This window comes from Carcharodon carcharias, chromosome 3 (genome assembly GCF_017639515.1).
Source record: "Carcharodon carcharias isolate sCarCar2 chromosome 3, sCarCar2.pri, whole genome shotgun sequence".
Classification (NCBI taxonomy): Eukaryota; Metazoa; Chordata; class Chondrichthyes; order Lamniformes; family Lamnidae; genus Carcharodon; species Carcharodon carcharias.
The window spans coordinates 213,696,411-213,716,244 of NC_054469.1; the positions used below are offsets into that span (position 1 = coordinate 213,696,411).

Below are 19,834 nucleotides of genomic sequence, written 5' to 3' on the forward strand. Positions count from 1 at the left end.
ACCAGAATATTCCTCGGACCTTTCAATTAGCTTTCCTAAGTACTTGCTTTACCTGCATACTAGCCTTTTGCAATTCATGCACTCAGACACACAGATCCCTCTGCATTTCAAAGCTCTGCAATCTCTCACCATTTAGATAATATACTTCTCTTTTATTCTTCCTGCCAAAATGGACAATTTCACATTTTCACACATTATACTCTGTCTGCCAGATCCTTGCCCGCTCACTTACCCATCTATACCTCTTTGTAGCTTCCTTTTGTCCTCTTCACAAATTACTTTCCTATCTATCTTTGTGTCATCAGCAAATTTGGCAACCGTCACATCCATCCCTTCATCCAAGTCTTTAATACAAATTGTAAACAGTTGAGGTCCCAGCATTGATCCTTGTGGCACACCACTTGTTACATTGTGCCAGCCTGAAAAAGACCCATTTAAGACTATCCTCTGCTTCATGTTGGCCAGCCAATCTTCTATCCATGCCACTATGTTACCCCCATACCAGGTAAGATACATCAAATTGAATGGTGGAACAGGCTCAAGAGGCTGAATAGCTTATTCCTGTTCCCATGTTTGTATATATCTTCTGATGAAATTAACATATCCTGAAGTTTTGGATGCTGATTAATGTACTAAACAAGATTTTTCAATCTGTAGCAACAATCTTATGCTTGAAATTGATAAACCTAGACCATTATTTCCTACCAGTAGTTTCTATTTTTATTCCAAAGAATACATGCCTTTAATATTTAAAAAATTAATTAAAAAATGGGGATTTGCCACTGTCCAAATCAAGCATGATATAAAATCTGTCCTGAAGGATTTGAAGACAATAATCACTGAGCCATATTTTCTATTCATTTCAAATGGTAGATTTTATTTCAAAGAAGATTTTGTAAATCAGAAGTTTTCACAAGTGATGAAATTACTTTTATATATTTTATAAATTAATTTTATATATTTGTAATTAGGATTAGGATTATTCCTTTGCATTTACTGATCAAGCATTGCAACATTTTACTTTCAAGTTTTCGCATGCAGCATTAACAAGGAGTGTTCAGGGAGACATGTATCTACCAAAGAACAGAATGTTATTTGATTTGTTGTGCCTGATGAAAAAGAGGAAGGGATGATCAGCAATGAATCTCTGCGGCACGTTATAGCCCTGAAATCTGATGACCATCGCTGTAGCAGCTGCTGCTTCAGTTCCTTCTTCATTCACCTCCACAAAAGACTTGTGTACAACTTTGGACACGGATAGGTTACGAGCTCCAGTCATTCCAGATAGATCAGCCCTCGAATCATCAAAAAGATCCCGCATGCCTAAGCTGGACAGGGGCGAGCTGAGCTCATACTCATCTTCCAGTTTAAATTTGGGCAGACGAACATGAACATTCATCTTTCGCATTCGGTTCGGATGTGTCCATTCTTGCAGCTTTTCGAAAGTAAGTGCCTTCTCCAGCTGATGGACCAAAATACAGGGATATCAGTTAGAGACCAAAACAAGAAAAGCTCAGGTAAAAAGATCAGGCCCACAGTGATCTGTTGGACTAGTTTTGATTGCAAGGAAACAGAGGAGCAAAATCAGGTTTCTCCCCAACAAATTGGCCCAGATTTTAAAATGTTTTTTCACCTCTCCCAGTGAATCACCTGATTTCTAGGTGGGGTACAGAGTGTATATCGTGTGATACACAAGGTATCACAATTGTGTGGGACAGACTGGATGACCAGAGGATCTCTTGCTGCCATTTGTGAATGTGCCACACAAGAGCCAGGCAAAGACCATCTCCAACAAGAAAGAACCTAACCGTCGCCCCTTATCATTTAAAGGAATTATCATTGCTGAATCCTCCACTATCAACATCCTGGGGGTTACCATTGACCAGAAACTGGGCTAGCCATATAAATACTGTGGTTACAAGAGCAGGTCAGGGGCTAGGGATCCTGTGGCGACTAGCTCATCTCCTGACTCTCCAAAGCCTGTCCACCATCTACAGGGCACAAGTCAGGAGTATGATGGAATACTCTCCACTTGCCTGGATGAGTGCAGCTCAACTAATGCTCAAGAAGCTTGACACCATCCAGGACAAAGCAGCCCACTTGATTGGCACCCCTTCCACAAACATTCACTCCCTCTGCGACCGATGAACAGTGGCAGCAGTGTGTACCATCTACAAGATGCGCTGCAGAAATTCACCAAGGCTGCTTAGGCAACACCTTCCAAACCCACGATCGCTACCATCTAGAAGGACAAGGGCAACTGGTACATGGAGACACCACCACCACCTGGATGGAAGTTCCCCTCACCATCCTGACTTGGAAATATATCGCCCTTCCTTCACTGTCGCTGGGTCAAAATCCTGCAGCTCACAGAGTAATGGGTTCTGCATCTGTATGTCAAATCTCAGACTCCACGTAAAGTATGTCAACGCTTTAAATCATGAAAAGAAACTGTACCTGCTTGAGACCTGCAGAATCATCCATGATATCATCTGGCAACAAGATAATTATGCTTAGGTCATTACCAACATATGGAAGCTCAAGAACTTTGATTTTCAATTCAGGATTGTGACAGAAAAGAAACTCCTCCTCTTGGGACATCATTTTCACTGGCTTGCTTTCATTCTGTGAACAGCAACATTCATTGCATATCATTACTTCTTAAAATTGAATTAATTGAAAAAGGTGTGGAAAGAGATAGTTCTAGAAATTACTCAAAAGAAGCAAAACCAGTCACAATAAAAATATGGGTAAAAATTCAGATGATGCTGTAATCTGCAAAATAAACATATTGTTGTACATGTGCAATGTGTTATAGTGCAGTGTCATAATTGCACATAGTTTAACAAGAGTACACACTGCTACATAAATATGATCTGCAACAATTAACCAACTTTACTCTTTACTGTATATATGTTTTTGAGAGATTTGGGATCTAGAACCACGTGTGTTTCCCCAGATCATTTGGTCACTAAGCCAAGTTGCTAAATTTACTTCTCTGAGCTAGTCAAAACACATTATTAACTTTGAAAAACATGTTGTTCTTTACTAGCAGAGACTCACAAAATCTTTGTGGTGATATTTGTATCTTTTTGGAACAGGATTTCTTTAATTACTGGATTTCTAGTTATTCTTTCAGCAAAAACATTAACAGAATCAAAACTTCTCTCTCTGGAAATGCGATGTGAAGCTCTCCATGAATGAAAACAGGCCCAAGAATATAACTACAAATCTTGTCAAGAATCTGGCCTTGTGACTTCTCTATCCTGAAAGTTTAAATGGGAACTGTTTTCTCCTGAATTGAAAAGGCAGCTTTACATCTGATGGGCTCAGTATTGTCCGAGGAATAAACGCAATATTTCCTTGAAATCTGCCTGCTAATTACAGAATCTATCATCGAAGAAAACAGCTTCCTAACTCACCATTTTATTCCATGACCAAAGCTGGATTTTCACCGAATTGGCGTGACATGGGAGCCCTTTAAAGATGGCTGGCAGGTCCCGATTCCGGGACTCCTGACCCTATTCCCAGGCTGCCTGATTTTCGGGAATGTCTTTAAAGGATGCGGACTGGTTTGTGCCAAAATCCTGCATCCGGTACTTCCATCTGGCTGCTGCATTGCAGAGATAGGCACGTCCTACTGCTCCACAAGTTTCATACAGTCAGGTCAGGAATAAATTAATAACTTTTTTTAAAGATTTGTTTACACATTCTACTATCACTTTCATTGGTGCTCTGCAGTGTATAGTGGGTAAATGGGCATGGAAGTGCTATATCTTGGCATAGAGGGCCAGAGTGGCTATAGGGTGGTGGGTGAACCACCTTGCTTGGCATAGGGGGCATGAGGGGTCTTGGGGGTGATGTTGCAGGGTTATAGGGTAACATTGAGGTATGAGGGGCAATGGAGGGTGAGGGGGCATGAATTAGCCTGGATGGAGCAAGGTGAGGAGATGTGAGGGTGAGGGCTGGAAGGCCTCTCTGCTTTTATTTTAACTGTGACAAAGCCCCACAGCACCAAAGTGGGCCTTTCAAACAGCTCACCTTGCCACCCGGCAACACCTGTGGCTGCCTCTGACCTGTTCCCCAGTGGCCCGACTGCAGCCCCCTACCCCGCACCACACCCAGCAATGAAGCTCCCACCTCTACAGGCACTTTCTCCCCTGGCATGTGGGTCAAGCCGGGAATTTTCCCGACTCCTGCTACTGCCTTGGCGATGAAAATCCAGGCCGATGTCCTTGTTTAGGATTCAGCAGTTCTTCAGCAACATTGTAACTACACCTTCCTTGAGCGTAAGTTTGTGCGCTGGCATCTCCATTGGAATTAGACCTTGGAGAAACCTGGGGAGGATGTAGACTGTTATCATTTTTTTGGTCTTTCTGGTCAATCCTGATGTATTTATTAAATTCACCTGACAGCTTTTCTAAAACTTTTTCCTTCAAGCCGAGTGAATCCTCATTTTTAGCACAGAGAATAGCTATTGATTAATAGTTTGTATCAGATAATTGTCCCAACATTTTGCCACACTAAACCAATTCCATCATCTCATCCACCCCTCCCATGCCACCCTCTCTCTTCCATACCACCCCTCTTATGCCATCTCCATCCATCCCATCAATCCCATTCCCCATCTCACATACTCCATCCCCATATCCCTCCCATCAATCCCATCCCATCCCTGATGGAAACAATCACTCCAGCCCGGGTAACTTTGTTGGGCTCCTCCTACCTTCTGCTGTTTCCCCTCTCCAAGAAACCCCCCACCTTGCTGCTAATACTGCCACCAAACATTAGTAGCCGCATGTGCATCTTGCACTCCAGTCCTCTACGTGTATCTATGTTCACCAGGCACACCCACCAAAGAAACACATGAACAGTTGTGCAACTTAAACTGACCAATCATAAAAATCTGCACAGACAAAAAACTGAGTATTATTACATATGTGCATTATGTTATACTACATTAATTTGCAAGAGACAGTAATAATTGCCATAGTTTGACAAGAGTACTCATTATTATGTCAAGATAAGTAGTCATGATGCTGGACCTACAACCAATCAACTTTACTCTTTCCTGTAGATATGGTTTTGAGGGGTGTGGGATGCACTTTATGAAAGTTACAGCTAAGTAAATGGCCGACCATTTAATCACTAAGACACATTACCAAATTTACACCTCTGGACCAATCAAAATACAAATTTAGTTTTCAATAAACAAAACACCACAGGAGAAGACCCATTTGTCATTCAGAAATGTTCTCTGTTGTAAAATGAACCTTTATTCTGGTACCGGGTACTAGGTCACTTAAAATCAATAATTATGGATTTAAAAAGTTAGCTGTTCCTTTAAACTCCTTGAATGCAGATATTATATTATTTCGTTATGTAGATACATTGGTATTACCGATCAGCAAGCCTCAACAATTGGAATGCATCACAGGCAGGATTATTTGGATGGTGGGATTTCCCATCTCGCCATCTGAAGAGTCGGCGGGAATGCTTCCCCATTGATCATGGCCACCTCACAGCCACTTAAAGCTCCGAGCAACGTTAATTGGCTGGGAGTGGGACTTCCACCTGTTTGAGAGGCTGCGCTCCTGCCTCAGAGAACTGCCGGCCAATCTGAAAGGCCAGGAGCTCTGTTGTCCCAGCAGTGCCAGTGGCAGCTATGGCCAGGACTGGGACAAGAAGCAGTCCCTGTATTCTGAATCCCGGGTTCCAGGACCAGGTTAAAATTCTGCCCCGATTCTTTTTCTAGGCTTTCACCAAACTCACATCTCATAATGGTAGAAATGACACAATGACCCTAAGCCATGCTAAACACATTTGTTATGTTAATTTTGGTTCCAATTTAGCCCCTTTGTTCTTGATCCAAGCTCAGCTAAACCTTCAAACGTCATTATTTGAATTATAATATTCAATTATCAGGGCCATAAGTTGTGTGTTTTCTTCTGGGGGAAGAAATAAATAGACAAAAGATCTTTGTTCAGTATTGGCAGCATGTTTAGTATACCTTATTCAGTCTGAATGGCATCTCCTTTGTGTTTCGTTCATCAAACTTCTCAGCCCAGCTTCCTTTGAAGTAGATGGCATTCACCAACACGAGTCTGGTATCACTGTTAAGAGACCCTTGAGTCAGCAAGTCTTGGATCTTACCTGAACAGAAAGATTCTCTATATAAACTACAGTACACAGGAAAAAGACTTAGAAAGTTTAATCATCAGTCATTTATCTTCTAAATTTAAAACTTCAGGAGAGTAAAAAATCAAATTGATATTTCTCAACAATGTTTCGTTACATCTTTTAAAAAATGTTTTCTCAGAATAGTCACTGAAGTGGGAGGCTTTTCCCACAGAATATCAACATGCTGGGTTGGATGGTCCAATTTCCCAAATAGGTTCATACCCATGTTAAATGAGTACTGGAGGGGTTAGTTTGTACAAAAACATTGTTAACTGAAAATAATACATCCAATAGTTCTTAAAATTAGCTTTTCTTTGTTCCAACAGATAATTTACAATACACTGGCAATCCATAGCCTATGTTTTAGCAGATACCAATGATAAGATGAGCCAGATGAGCTGCAGGGATTTCTTTTCCTGAGTTCCTTGTTCCTATGGTGCTTATAATACCATATATTGCTACACTTACAATAATTACAAACAAAACCATTGAAGAGAAGCTTGTTTACAAGCAGTGGTTATATTGAATCTTCAAGATGTCAGTCAACAATAAAAAGTACCCAAAAACATGGTGACACCATTGGTTTCATTTGTAGGATTAATTATAATGAAATTTGCTGGATTAAATATTTTGAATTTCAATCTCCTTGGGTAAGATTTAATATGCAGCTGAAAGAGATCATTCTGTCCTGATTATAATAGGATCCCTGCACCATTGGTGCTCATAGTAATGTAAATGAGACATGTAAATCCTTCTCATTTGACATATCTTCAGCTGGAAAACAATATAAAACCTCATTCTGTCTTTCACCCTCTTTGACTGTCATTCTAGAAAAGCACCGAGTGTAAAAGTAGGATTCCATCAAAATCCTGGGATTCCCTCTCTAACAGCACTGTCAGTGTACCCACACCACATGGACTGCAGCGGTTCAAGAAGGCAGCTCACCACCACCTTCTCAAGGGCAACTAGGGATGGGCAATAAATGCTGGCCTAGCCAGTGAAGCCCACTTGCCATGAATGAATAAAAAAAACTAACCACTTGCTCAGCTGCCAATGAAGGTGCGCTCCCCTCTCAGTCCTCCAAGCCCCCGTGTCTTCGACAGGAGGACTCTGTGCTAATTTTCACCGTCTTTAGTGCAGACAGTTGCCTAGAACTCATTGACTTTGATGTCACACACACGCAGGAAACTCTCCTCCTACAGTTTCAGCACTGTTACATGCCTTCACCTCCTACTTCAGGTACCACGCTCCAAAAGGGCATTGGTGACCATGAACTTCCGTTGGATTGGTCCATGGTCATGCTTCGCAAAGTACTGCAGTGGTTTGTCATTGTCTTCTGCAGGCTGATCAGGAAACTCTCCCGCCCTTACCAACTGATTTTGAATATTTAGTGTACATTTTAACACCACAAAGATGCAATCAAAGAAAATAAATCATCTTTCAGAGTGAGGAGAAACCAGAAAAGGAAAAAAAAACATAAACCATCAGAAAAATTACTTTTGATCACCTTACACATTAGATTATAGGAGTACATTTGTAGCTTATTCACAATTGACGTAAGTTCAGGAATTTTGCGTCGGCTGCTGCTGTGTGCAGGAGTTGAGGCCGTGTTATTCAGCAGCAGAGGTTTTACACAATTGCCTTAAAGGATCAATGAAATTTGGATGTAGCATAAAATTGGGCCCAAATCACACCCCAACCTCCTCAATTTATTTTAAAACTGATAATCAGCATTGGGCCTTGGTTATACCACTGCCTCCACGCAATTTTTCAAGTAACTCTGATCAACATATGCTCAATCAAAGTACACCAGCATTCTGTAGCAAAGTGCATCATTGCGCACAGATATTCAGACAATGGAGGGTGTATGAAGCATGTTTCTGTACACAACAGAAACGCTCTGAAGATCAGACAAAGCCACTAAATGCAACTGTGTGCAGCCAGCATAACCTACAACCTGACCTGTGGGATGGACATCTTATTGTTCAACTCAATTCATTTTGTCATCAGGATAGCTGAGACAAAGTTAATCTGGTTCAAGTCTGAGGAATTATTTACTCTTGGCCACCAGTCTGATTTCTAAATCGAGCTTCACTCTACATAATACATTAAAGTACTTTTTACAAGTTCACACTGCTGTTGCTGAGGAGGCTAATTCATAAAATATCCCCGATGTTGAATAATGGATTTTTTTTAATGTACTGACAAAATGGCTGGTACAAAGATTTATACATTGCATTTTTAAACTTCAATTCTTGCTTCACCCTCAATTTGCAAATGGCTGAATGTCATTACAATCTCTATGCAGACCAATGATTTTAAAAAGAAATTTGAAATTCCAGTTAATAACACCAAGGATGACACAATACTTCATGTTTTGAAGACATTTACTGTAACAAAAGACTAAAATTATTAAAGGCAATTTATACTGCAAACCACAAGAGAGAACATTCCCCCTTTTCCTTTAGCTCAATCGAAAACACACCTCACAGAAATACTTTACACTGTCCTCTCACTACATAATCAATTCTCCTGAAACCATTTCCAGGTGATTTTTAGCTCCTGTCCTTTCCTTTCTCAGCCTTGGAACCTTTAAACCCACAACTGCCTCCGACAGTGAGGTTGTTTCCCTGAGTTTCTTGCTAAAGCACAAGGCATGTTTTACCCCTCATGAATTTCAGCCTTGCTTTAACTCTTCATGAATTCACTCTTTTCAATCTGAGCGTGATCTCCCACCCGCATGGTGAGGCACAGTGTCTTATTGCCTAGAGCTGCTCTCCCTCTCCCAGATCCTGGCAGATTAACCTTGATTGTGAGTTTTCAGGGATAACAAACCCTTCCCCTCTCAAAGTCCACCTCCATGGCAATGTGAATCGCATGGGCTTTGTATCCAGGCAGAAATGATGATTAGCTATCCTTGAGACCACAACTCTCTTTTTACTTGGAAATTGACTGCTTTAAGCACAACTATTTAGAGCACAACATTCACAACACTCTTCTGGGACTTTGGAGAATCGCAGTCTATCCACTGTTAACACACAGGCTGCTGCCATTGTTTCCAAGTATAAACACCTTGCACCTCCTTCCAAGTTAAACAATCTGATCCATCTTAAATCTCTAACAATCAAACACCCAGGATTACTGTCAGGCAGACTGCAGAACAGTCTCAAAACATTACAATTTTGTAAACCTCATAATTGCAACAATGGGGAGGACTTACCCTCAGTCTGCGCCCCTACCCATTTATTGATCTCTTGTCTTGTTTTATCTGCAGCAGCTTGGAAATCAACTCCAGTCATCTCTGCTCCGTAAAATTTGACTGTGGATTTACAGAATTCCTGAATAATGGATGTAGGGAAAATTAGTTATACTGTCCAGCTTGGAAGTCTTTGAACCCTTGAACAATTAGTGGATCGCCAGAATTGGTGTATCATCTATAGCAGCAATGTACAAACATTGACAATAGATTCAGCTCTGTCCCTTGAAGGGATTATTGGGGGGGTGCGGAGGGGGAGTCAAGAACAATAATAAGAGCAATAGGAAACAGAGGGTAATGGCCAATGGATATTTTTCACACTGGAGGAAGGCTTGTAGTGAAGTTACCCAGGGGTCAGTATTGGAATGTTGCTTTTCCTCATATATATTAATGATCTAGATCTTGGTGTGCATGGGAACATTTTCAAATTTTGCAGATGATACAAAATTTGGAAGTGTTATAAACCGTGAGGACAGTATAGAACTTCAAAAGGGCATAGACAAGTTGGTGAAGTGGGCAGATAGGTGGCAGATGAAGTTCAATGCGGAGAAGTGTGAGGTGATGCATTTTGATAGAAAGAACATGGACAGACAATATAAAATAAGGGGTACAATTCTTAATGCTGTGCAGGAGCAGAGGGACCTGCGTGAAGGTGGCAGGACAGGTGGAGAGAGCAGTTAATAAAGTATATAGTACCCTGGGCTTTACTAATAAGGGCGTGGAGTACAACAGCTGGAAAGTTATGCTGAGTTTATATAAGACACTAGTTACTCCTCATCTGGAGTATTGTGCACAGTACTGGGTGCCACAGTGAAAGTACTGAAGATATTTACAAGAATGGTTCCAGGGAGGAGAAACTTCAGTTACGAAGATAGATTTGAGAGGTTGGGATTGTTCTTCTTGGAGAGAAGAAGGCTAAGAGGAGATTTGAAAAAGATGTTCAAAATCATGAGGGGGCTGGACAGAGTAGATATGAAGAAACTGTCCCAGCTCATAAAAGGATCGAGAACAAAAGGGCACAGACTTAAAGGGATTTGCAAAAGAAGCAAATGTGATCGGAGAAAAAACTTTTCACACAGTGAGTGGTTCAAGTCTGGAATGCACTGCCTGGAAGTTTTGTGGAGGCAGGTTCAATCGAGGCATTGAAGAAGACATTAGATTATTATTAAAAAGAAGCAATGTGCAAGGATACAGGGAAAAACCAGGAGAATGGCACTGAGTCATAATGCTCTTTCTGAGAGCCGGTGCAGACACGATGGGCCAAATGGACTCCTTCTGTGCCGTAACAAATCTGTGAACAACACTGGCATGAGTCTTCCAGCTTGGTTCCTGAGCGCTGGAAGAATCTGGGAACAGGTGACTCACTCACAACTTACTTCTAGGAAGTTGAAGCTCTTCTCTCCGTAAAGTCGATTGGCCACTTTTAACAGACCTGAAATATCAGTTCGGTTAATATCTAGTTGCAATTTCTGGAATCCAGAATGGATATCTCCAACTTGATCAAAATGGAGAGCCTGTTATCAGAATAAATAGGCAAAACAAACATTAAGCAATGAATAATTCACACACCCTTAATTAATGCTTTGTAATGCATTGGGGAAATGGGACTGAGTAATCAATCTAAAGATAACACTGCTGACCAATGCTTCCAAATCAACCTGATTCCCTTACTTTTCTGCTAAAGTCCATTAATATTAATAGTTGGTAGTACAGAACTTAAGTATTGCTGAAAAAAGAGACATTTTTTGTTGAGGCTTTTCATCTTGCACTTATCAGGTCAATTTGCAAGAAAATACCAAAGTCAGGGGAAACAACAACTTATACGAGAAGAGAGTGCTGATTGATTGGCAAATGGAGTCTGAGTGGTAGAGGCGTTAGAATGGAGAATGCACCTGTTGATGGCTACCGACAGTTAATTGCCAGGCATTGTTTGGAATTTAAACCAGGCAGCTTTCCTCTGATCGGTCAAGACATGGCCCTGAGGAATGACCTAGCGAATGGCTGTCACTTATTTTGTTTAGCTGAAAGAGGCACAATGTCTGTACATGTCCTTTTTGTCTGCAAAGAACAGAGCCCTGTCTATTAATCTATGTAATTTCCAGTACATGTAAATGCACCATACTGTGAGCTGACAGACAATCTTAAATTGGTTGTTAGTGTAATTCTTAGCACCTTGAGGATTATTTAGCCCAAATGTTGTACAATCACGGAATGATATCTAATGTTGAACACTATGCTGAATGTTGGTTTGGTATGGTCTATACCTTACGCATTGTGAACAGCGACTGGGACATGCTGTTTCATATGATCCGCCAGTTTTTATGACATGCAACCTACATACCTAGCAGCACACTGGCACTAAAATTACTCATTTGGGTGATAGGCAGAACGTCTTTTTGGCTTGACAGCAGCATCCTGTTAGTGGTGAATGCCACTCATGTTGCTACCACATGTAGCAGATTGAAACATCTATCTTCACCTGTTTCTCAAAGTTTTGAGATACCTTGCTCTTCCAGGATAATCTGAGGCAGACTGGGCACATTTCAGGGCTGAAAGTGGTAGCCTTGGGCCTGTTCATGAGTTTGCCCGATATACAGCGTGAAACGATCTGGAACTCACTGCCTGAAAGGGTGGTAGAGGCAGAAACCCTCAACATTTAAGAAGTATTTGGATGTGCACTTGCAATGCCATGGCATACAAGGCTATGGGCCTAGTGCTGGAAAATGGGATTAGAATAGTTAGGCACTTGTTTGACTGGCGCAGACTCAATGGGCTGAAGGGCCTTTTTCTGTGCTGCAGACCTCTATGACTCTATGACTCAGGGTAGCCATTAGCCACAGGATGCCTTTGAAGTGCCCTATTTCAGCATCAAGCTCACATGATGAGCAAACGGCTTGGGCCTTATTTACAAGGTTGCCAATAAGACTAACCTCATAGTGCATGGAACTGTAAGAATCTCAGTGAAGGTAGGCTTGAGGTAGACCACGGTAGAGGACTGCTTGGCAGATTCCTCAACTAGTATGTCAAGGAAAGGGAGTTCATTTGACTGCTCCACTTGCAAGGTGAATTTCAGTGCAGGATGGAGCCCATTAAGACCTGCGAGGAAATTATTACATGCAGCTGCGGATTTAACTATAGCAAAATTATCATCCACATATTGGAAGTATGCAAGGGATAGGAGCTTAGGTGCCATTCCATCGAAGACACTCTTTCTCATGGAACCCAACTAAGATGTTGGGAAGAGCTGGGCCTAGAGGGGATCCCATGGCAATGCCATCAAGTTGGGCATACATGGTGTCATTAAAGTTGAATTCAAATGCGCGAGTTGCTGAGTTCATAAGTTCAATGAATACTGATTCACGCAATGGTGGCAGGACTAGATCACTATGATATAGTGCTGCAGCACAAATATCTATGGCTTCTTTAAGTGAAACAGTGGTGAATAGGCTAGCAATGTCAAATGAGCACATGGACACAGCATTGTCCATACAGGACTTGCATATCAATAGCCAGTGTTTGTTGCTCATCCCTATTTCCTTTGGTGATGAACCTCTTTACCCAAAATAAACTCTATTTGCCAAACAACATATGGAGGCTGAGATGCACACACCTCACTGAAAATCTCTATCCAAACAGGCAAAAAGCCTTCATATTCATTGTCATGCTTGCTTACAGCCAAGAGGCAGAAACAGATTTTCTGCCACATGATTAATTGGCAAAGTGCATCAAGTTTAACAATCCTATTCTCATTCACCTGTAGTAGGCAGTGGGGAGGACCAAGTACAACAAGATACAGCCAGCTAGTGAAGCAAACCATAAGCTTCATGTAGCAGTGAGATTTCAGTGGGTTATCTCCCAAAATGCAGTAAATTAAGAGAAATAACATTTCTCATTGTTAAGAGAGATGGCTTGTGAAAAACTCAACGAACACTCTAGTATTTGGATCAGAATGCAGTATAGCATTTCATTTATCAAAATAGGCTTGCATTCTCCTTTAGTATAACTACAGTGAGGATCTGTGGATATTTGTCTGAACACGAGAGCTACGTTTAACCTACTTGACCATGACGAATATCAGACACAACAATAGCTGTCATGGTTGAAATTGTTTAGAGTTTGGCAAAAGCGAGGACTTATTAATAAAAACACGTTCAAGACATTTAAAACAACCTTTCAGAGTAATTTTCTACATACCTTTGCCATTTGAGATGCAGTATTATTTTTTGCTCCGAGGTAAACCATGGCCAATGCAGTGGAGATACTGAATGGTGAAAAAAAGATGTTGCCAGCTTGATTTTTTTCAATCAGCTTTTTGAATAGGTCAAGAGTGAAATGACAATTTGCTTTGCTCAAGTCCTCCATTGTTTTGAACTGTAAAAAAAATAAATGTAAAACAGATTTTTAAAGCCATTTTGATCAAATAATCTTCTCATGAAATTAATAACTTATCATGGTTGAAGACTGAGCATAAAAATTGGCAAAACTGGGCACAGGGTTTTCATTCTGTATGTCTCTATAGAACCATACAACCATAGAAATGTTACGGCGCAGACAGAGGCCATTCAAATATTATCATTCCTGATTAACTAACGTACTGACAGTTCATTGATGAACATCAGTGAGACAAAGACTTCAGTCTCAAGGCACCTCTTTCAAAACCAGATTTTAAAATCAACACATTCCAGAGAACTAAGTTACATTTGCAATCAATGAAGCAGATAATGTGTCACTATAATATTTGAAAATTTAGGAAACAAAGGAAGATGTAATTGTTGTTATTTCTCTTTACTCTATCAAAACTCATCATGATTTCAAAGATCTCTACCAATTCTCCTCTTAATCTTAGCTACTGAAAGGAAAACAACCCTAGGATCTCTAGTCTCTCCACACAACTCAATCTTTCATTCCAGGTAACATTCCAGTAAACCTAGTAAATCTAGTAATCTATTAAATAGCTTGCCTTCTGACTTGCACTGAAATACTTATGGGAAATTTGCCAGTTTAAGAAAAGTTGTTTCAGTAGATCAATCACAAAAAAATAAACTCCATCCTTCCCGAACAAAACTGGAAACATCAAATAACTCACAGAGTTCTCAGTGAGTTATAAAGAAAGGGGTTATAAAGAAAGAAAGAAAGAACTTGCATTTATTTAGCTTTATATTTCTTGACCTCACAACATCCCAAAACACTTTACAGCCACTGAAGTTCTTTGAAAGTGTAGTCACTATTGGTAGCTAGAGAACATAGCAGCAGGTAGTTGAACACAGGAAGGCTCAATTGCTGGTTCATGCTGAGTTAGGTGTGCTGAATAAGGCAGCAGTTGAAGTATTCATTTGTGATGGGAAAACTAGATGACCATCTGACCCTATTCACTATCCTGTGGTCCCAACTGGGAGCTGGCAGGTGCAGACATCGAATGCAGACATTGATCAAGGCTGACTATAATTTTCATACTTGCACATAAATGGCTAGTGGACAAGATAGCAATGGGTGCAAAATAACACAGCAAGTTGTCATGAAAGTATAATCATTTTCAGAATATTTTTCTGGTTTACTGCAAAGCAGATTTTTTGGGGGTAAGTATAGTTGAGCCTGTCTGTGCATGATTTAATTATATTTGGAGTCAAGCAGACTGCAAGTTTAAATCATCAAAATAATCTAGGTGCTTGAAATGCTAAGGAGTAAACATAGATGCTGGCTTAGCATATAAGGTGTGAAGGGAATTTGCATTTTTAGATAAATTAAGGGATATTTGGATTTCAAAAGGATCTCAGTTTGTTTACAACTAACCAGATAAGCAAGGCTAAGGAATGTGTTTATTTTTTCCCAAAGGTTACTGGAAATTGTGACATGAAAGTTTTTATATTATGAGGAAAATACAGTTTCAAAGACATATGAAACAATAGAATATACATATTTAGAAGAGAGATGCATATATAAAGGAGAGTGAAAGGCTATGTGTCAGGAGAAGGACATGTAAGATTGAAGAGAAGTATGTGAAATAGCCTTAATGAAGCCTCCAGCATTTATGCATAAGTCTCTGCTGTCTTACAAATCAGAAGCTGGGGAGAAGCCATTTGGAATTCCACTGTCCAGGGTATTGTGTTAACTTGCTGAGTCTGTTTCAAATCTAAAATCTACTTCAGGCCATTTCCTTAAAGAGAGTGTAACTGGGGGTCAGGTTAATTAGGAATTTAAGGAGCTATTAAAGTAGCAATTATAGTCTTATGTATGTAATTGACATCTTTTATTTTGTTAATGAATATTTTAATTTAATTTTTTTTTACATCTCTAAAGGTCTTGATGGACTTGTTACTTCTAATTCAATGCACGTATCTCATAATAAATACAAATTGCACAACCGTTGTGATAGTGTGAGCACATTTCCCTCATGGATTGTGTCCGCCTGGCACACATCATATGCTGCGTCATAACAAATTGTCAAGGCTTCAGAAATTAACAAAGAAAACTGAAGAAGAAAACGCTTAAAAGTGCCCCACTCAGTTCAGTAAAACAGCTAACCTTAAATGTGCAAAATTCTGGTGAACCAAAACCATTCTGAGGCACAACCGATGATAATTATTGTATTTTTGTCTCACTCAGTAGTGCTGCAAATTAGTGTATTAAAACAAACCTATTTAAAATCAAATGCTTCTCTTTGACAAACAAGTAACTTGGCCACTTTCTAAAGAAGACATTCTATTCCTTTGCTGCATTTTCCTCTTTAGAATCAGCTCTCAGCAGGAACAATTCTGAGCTGTTTTGTAACTGGCATTGTTGGTGATGTAAACACTTTAGCAATTTCTCTGTGGATCTTCAAATCAAAGTTAAAGAGAAATAAAATGAAAACAAATTTGGCTCTAAACATGGAATAGTTGCACAATCATCTCACACCCATGCCTGGTAGCAGTTTTCCTGGAAATGTGAATCAGTGGTGCATAATGCTTGTGCTAAATTGAGAGGGATTTGATTTTTTTTTTTGCTGCCAACATCTGGAGCTGTCTGAAACACAGAAACCTTCTCTTTGTTCATTGTTGAAATAAAAATAGTTGGAAGCTCAAAGTACTGTAATAACTTGATCTGGTCCCACCTTGCATTTTCGTTCTGAGGAATGTTTACCTGAAATATTAATCCCATTTCTCTCTCTACAGATGCTAACCAACCTGTCGAGTGATTCCAACATTTTCTGCTTATAACTGAGTTTTCAATTTTTCACTGGAAACCAAACTAAGTGAATCAGTTTATGTTACCGGACATCTCCCTTGAGCCTGGATTTTGATCTGTTCCATGAAACAGCCCTTGCACAGCTACCATGAACGAACTGAAACAACTGACAGCCAAATACTTTGATGGCTGATTTCTGGCTTATTTAAAAGTGGAATTTGCCTTTTGAACACGACCTGTCACTTTAGGTAAGCAAGATTCAGGTCTGAAAGGAGACCACCTAAATAATGACGCTGTAAAATACATTCAGTATTCATATTGGGACCCTAATTTTTTTGTTCATCTCTGGTGTAGCAGAAACATGTTGCACCATGGAATGCAAAATGGCCAATCAAATATCCAGCAATATCCTACTTCCTGCCTTACATTACTTTGAGGTGCATTACTACCTTGCCCCATGATAGCAATGCAGAGTAGAATAGAGTATTATTAACAAGGCACCTCATTCATTTCAACACTCTGGGGGAAATAACATCGATTCCCAGTGATTTATTCATTTGGAGCCTTGTTAGCCTCTCTAGGTCTTTAAAAGTCATGAGTTTTAATTTGCTTCATTCTGTTTGTCTTGGGCATGTTTCTCGGGTCGTCCATTATGAATACTTGCAGGAACTAGTCACGTAATATTACCAATCCTTGCTTCTGATTTCACCTTTTATGGTTTATAGTTATCTAAATGCCCTATTACTGTTACAAAAGGGAAGAAAAACAGTTCACTCTTATGTTCAGTTTCAGTATATGATCAAAATTCACAACTTTTCCAGATACCCCAGTGTCTACTTATTCTTATAAAATCAAAATACTGGCAATCTCGGCGAAAAACAGAAAATCCTGGAAATACTCAGTGGGTCTTTTGTGGAGAGAGAAATAAATTAAACCTTTCAGGACTGTGACCTTTCATCTTTTGGGGCTGGGCTACTAAAATAAAGTCAAATGCAAGTTTGCAAATTTCCCTGTATCCGATCCGAAATGAACAGCTCGGTGACAATCAGTGTTTGTCGACAGTCAGACCGAGAGAGAAAGGACAGTTTCCACATGAATGAAATGGCTGGTGTTTCTCTGATGCACGAAAAGGGAATTGATGATGAAGTTAGCGAAGGTTTGCAGCGCTCACGGGGAAGTGTAGGGAGACTAAAACCTCTGGGTGAGACATAAAGACACTTACCTTATGCACAGCTACCTTTCAGCATCCAACACTTCCTCTCAGTGTGTTCACTTCGCTCTGTGCGCTGCCTCTGGGGCGGGTTTTAACCCGGAGTGACCGCACGCCCGCCCTCAGATTGATAGGACTCCTGTCACAGCGGAGACTGCCCTCTCCCCAGACACACAAGGAGATTCCTGCTTTTGTTTTTCCAACTTGTTGCGGAATTAAATCCTACAGAGCTTGTGAGAAGTGTACACGTCAATTCAACAAAAGCTGACAGAGCCCCAGAAAGTATAAACCCTCCCGAATACAGGTCAACGACGTGTAGTTACACTGAAAGTGCAGTGGGACATGGCTGTGTTGTAGTGAAAGCTGCAGACACATCTCATCGCCGGCATAGCTGATTTGGGCAATTATTTCCCCACTGAGAATTTCCTCCAATGGGACTCAATATTGTCAATATCTTTTGGCCTTCTCTGAATCTGATTCTCAAATTACTTTGAAAAAGATAATTCAAAACCATTTTGTTCATCACCTGTTAAAAGCCGAACGGGGTGAATTGCTGTGGGGTTTCTCCTTGAGCTCAAGAGCAACAGAAACTCCAGCAAAACAACATCGACACCCGTTACACCATTTCCCCGGGTTTCTGCAGTTCCTCCGACAAGCCTAGTACATTGGAGCTGGAGAAACCCTTAAGAAATTCACCCTCATTCCCCTTCACTTCTCAAGCACATCAGATAAAGGGACGACAATGAGAAAGGGGACGGGAAATACAGAACTGAAAGTGAATCTAAATGCACGCAGTATACCAAATAAAGTAAATGAGCTTGTGGCGCAGATTGAAATTGGCAGGTATGATGTGGTGGGCATTACGGAAACATGGCTGCAAGGGGATCAGGACTGGGAAGCTAAATATCCAAGGATATACATCCTATCGAAAAGATAGGCAGGTTGGCAGAGGGGGTGGGGTTGCTTTGTTAGTAAGAAAGGAAATTAAATCGATAGCAAGAAATGATGTAAGGTCAGATAATGTAGAATCTGTGTGGGTAGAGTTGAGGAACTGCAAAGGTAAAAAAACCATAGTGGGAGTTATGTACTGGCCTCCGAACAGTAGTCAGGATGTGGGGCACAAGATACACCAGGAGATAGAAAAGGTGTGTAAGAAAGGCAAGGTTACAGTGATCATGGGGGATTTCAATATGCGGGTAGATGGGGAAAATCAGATTGGTAGTGGATCCCAAGAAAAGGAATTTGTGGAATGTCTACGAGATGGCTTTTTGGAGCAGCTTGTGGTGGAGCCCACTAGGGAACAGGCAATTCTAGATTTAGTGATGTGTAATGAGGCAGATTTGATAAGGGAGCTTAAGGTGAAGGAACCCTTAGGAGGAAGTGACCATAATATGATAGAATTTACTCTGCAATTTGAGAGGAAAAAGCTGGAATCAGATGTAATGGTATTACAGTTGAATAAAGGCAACTACAGAGGCATGAGGGAGGAGCTGGCCAGAATTGACTGGGAGGTGAGCCTAGCAGGAAAGACAGTGGAACAGCAATGGCAGGAGTTTCTGGGAGTAATTTGGGAGACACAGCAAAAATTCATCTCTAGGAAGAAGAAGCATACTAAAGGGAGGACGAGGCAACCATGGCTGACAAGGGAAGTCAGGGACAGCATAAAAGCTAAAGAGAAGCATACAATGCAGCGAAGAGCAGTGGGAAACCAGGGGATTGGGAAGCCTACAAAGACCAACAGAGGACAACTAAAAATGAGATAAGGAGGGAGGAGATTAAATATGAGGGTAAACTAGCCAGTAATATAAAAGAAGATTGCAAGAGTTGTTTTAGATATATAAAGGGTAAGAGAGGAGCAAAAGTGAACATTGGGCCATTGGAAAATGACGCTGGAGAAGTAGTAGAGGGGAACAAAGAAATGGGAGAGGAACTGAATAGGTACTTTGATTCAGTCTTCACAGTGGAAGACACGAGTGACATCCCCAAAGTTCAAGAGAGTCAGGGGGCAGAAGTGAGTATGGTGG

General features: G+C 40.6%; 1 protein-coding gene across 1 annotated transcript; it reads right to left on the minus strand.

Annotated features, from left to right (window-relative positions):
• Positions 1-849: 849 nt before the first annotated feature.
• LOC121275905 (leukocyte elastase inhibitor-like) lies at positions 850-18,526 on the minus strand. Its single transcript, XM_041183720.1, has 7 exons — positions 17,823-18,526; positions 13,631-13,807; positions 10,813-10,950; positions 9,401-9,518; positions 6,011-6,153; positions 2,458-2,625; positions 850-1,462 (listed from the first exon to the last, which is right to left on the minus strand). The coding sequence occupies exons 2-7, from the start codon at positions 13,796-13,798 to the stop codon at positions 1,058-1,060; spliced, it is 1,140 nt and encodes a 379-aa protein (XP_041039654.1). The 5' UTR covers positions 13,799-13,807; positions 17,823-18,526; the 3' UTR covers positions 850-1,057.
• Between the last annotated feature and the right edge of the window lie 1,308 nt (positions 18,527-19,834).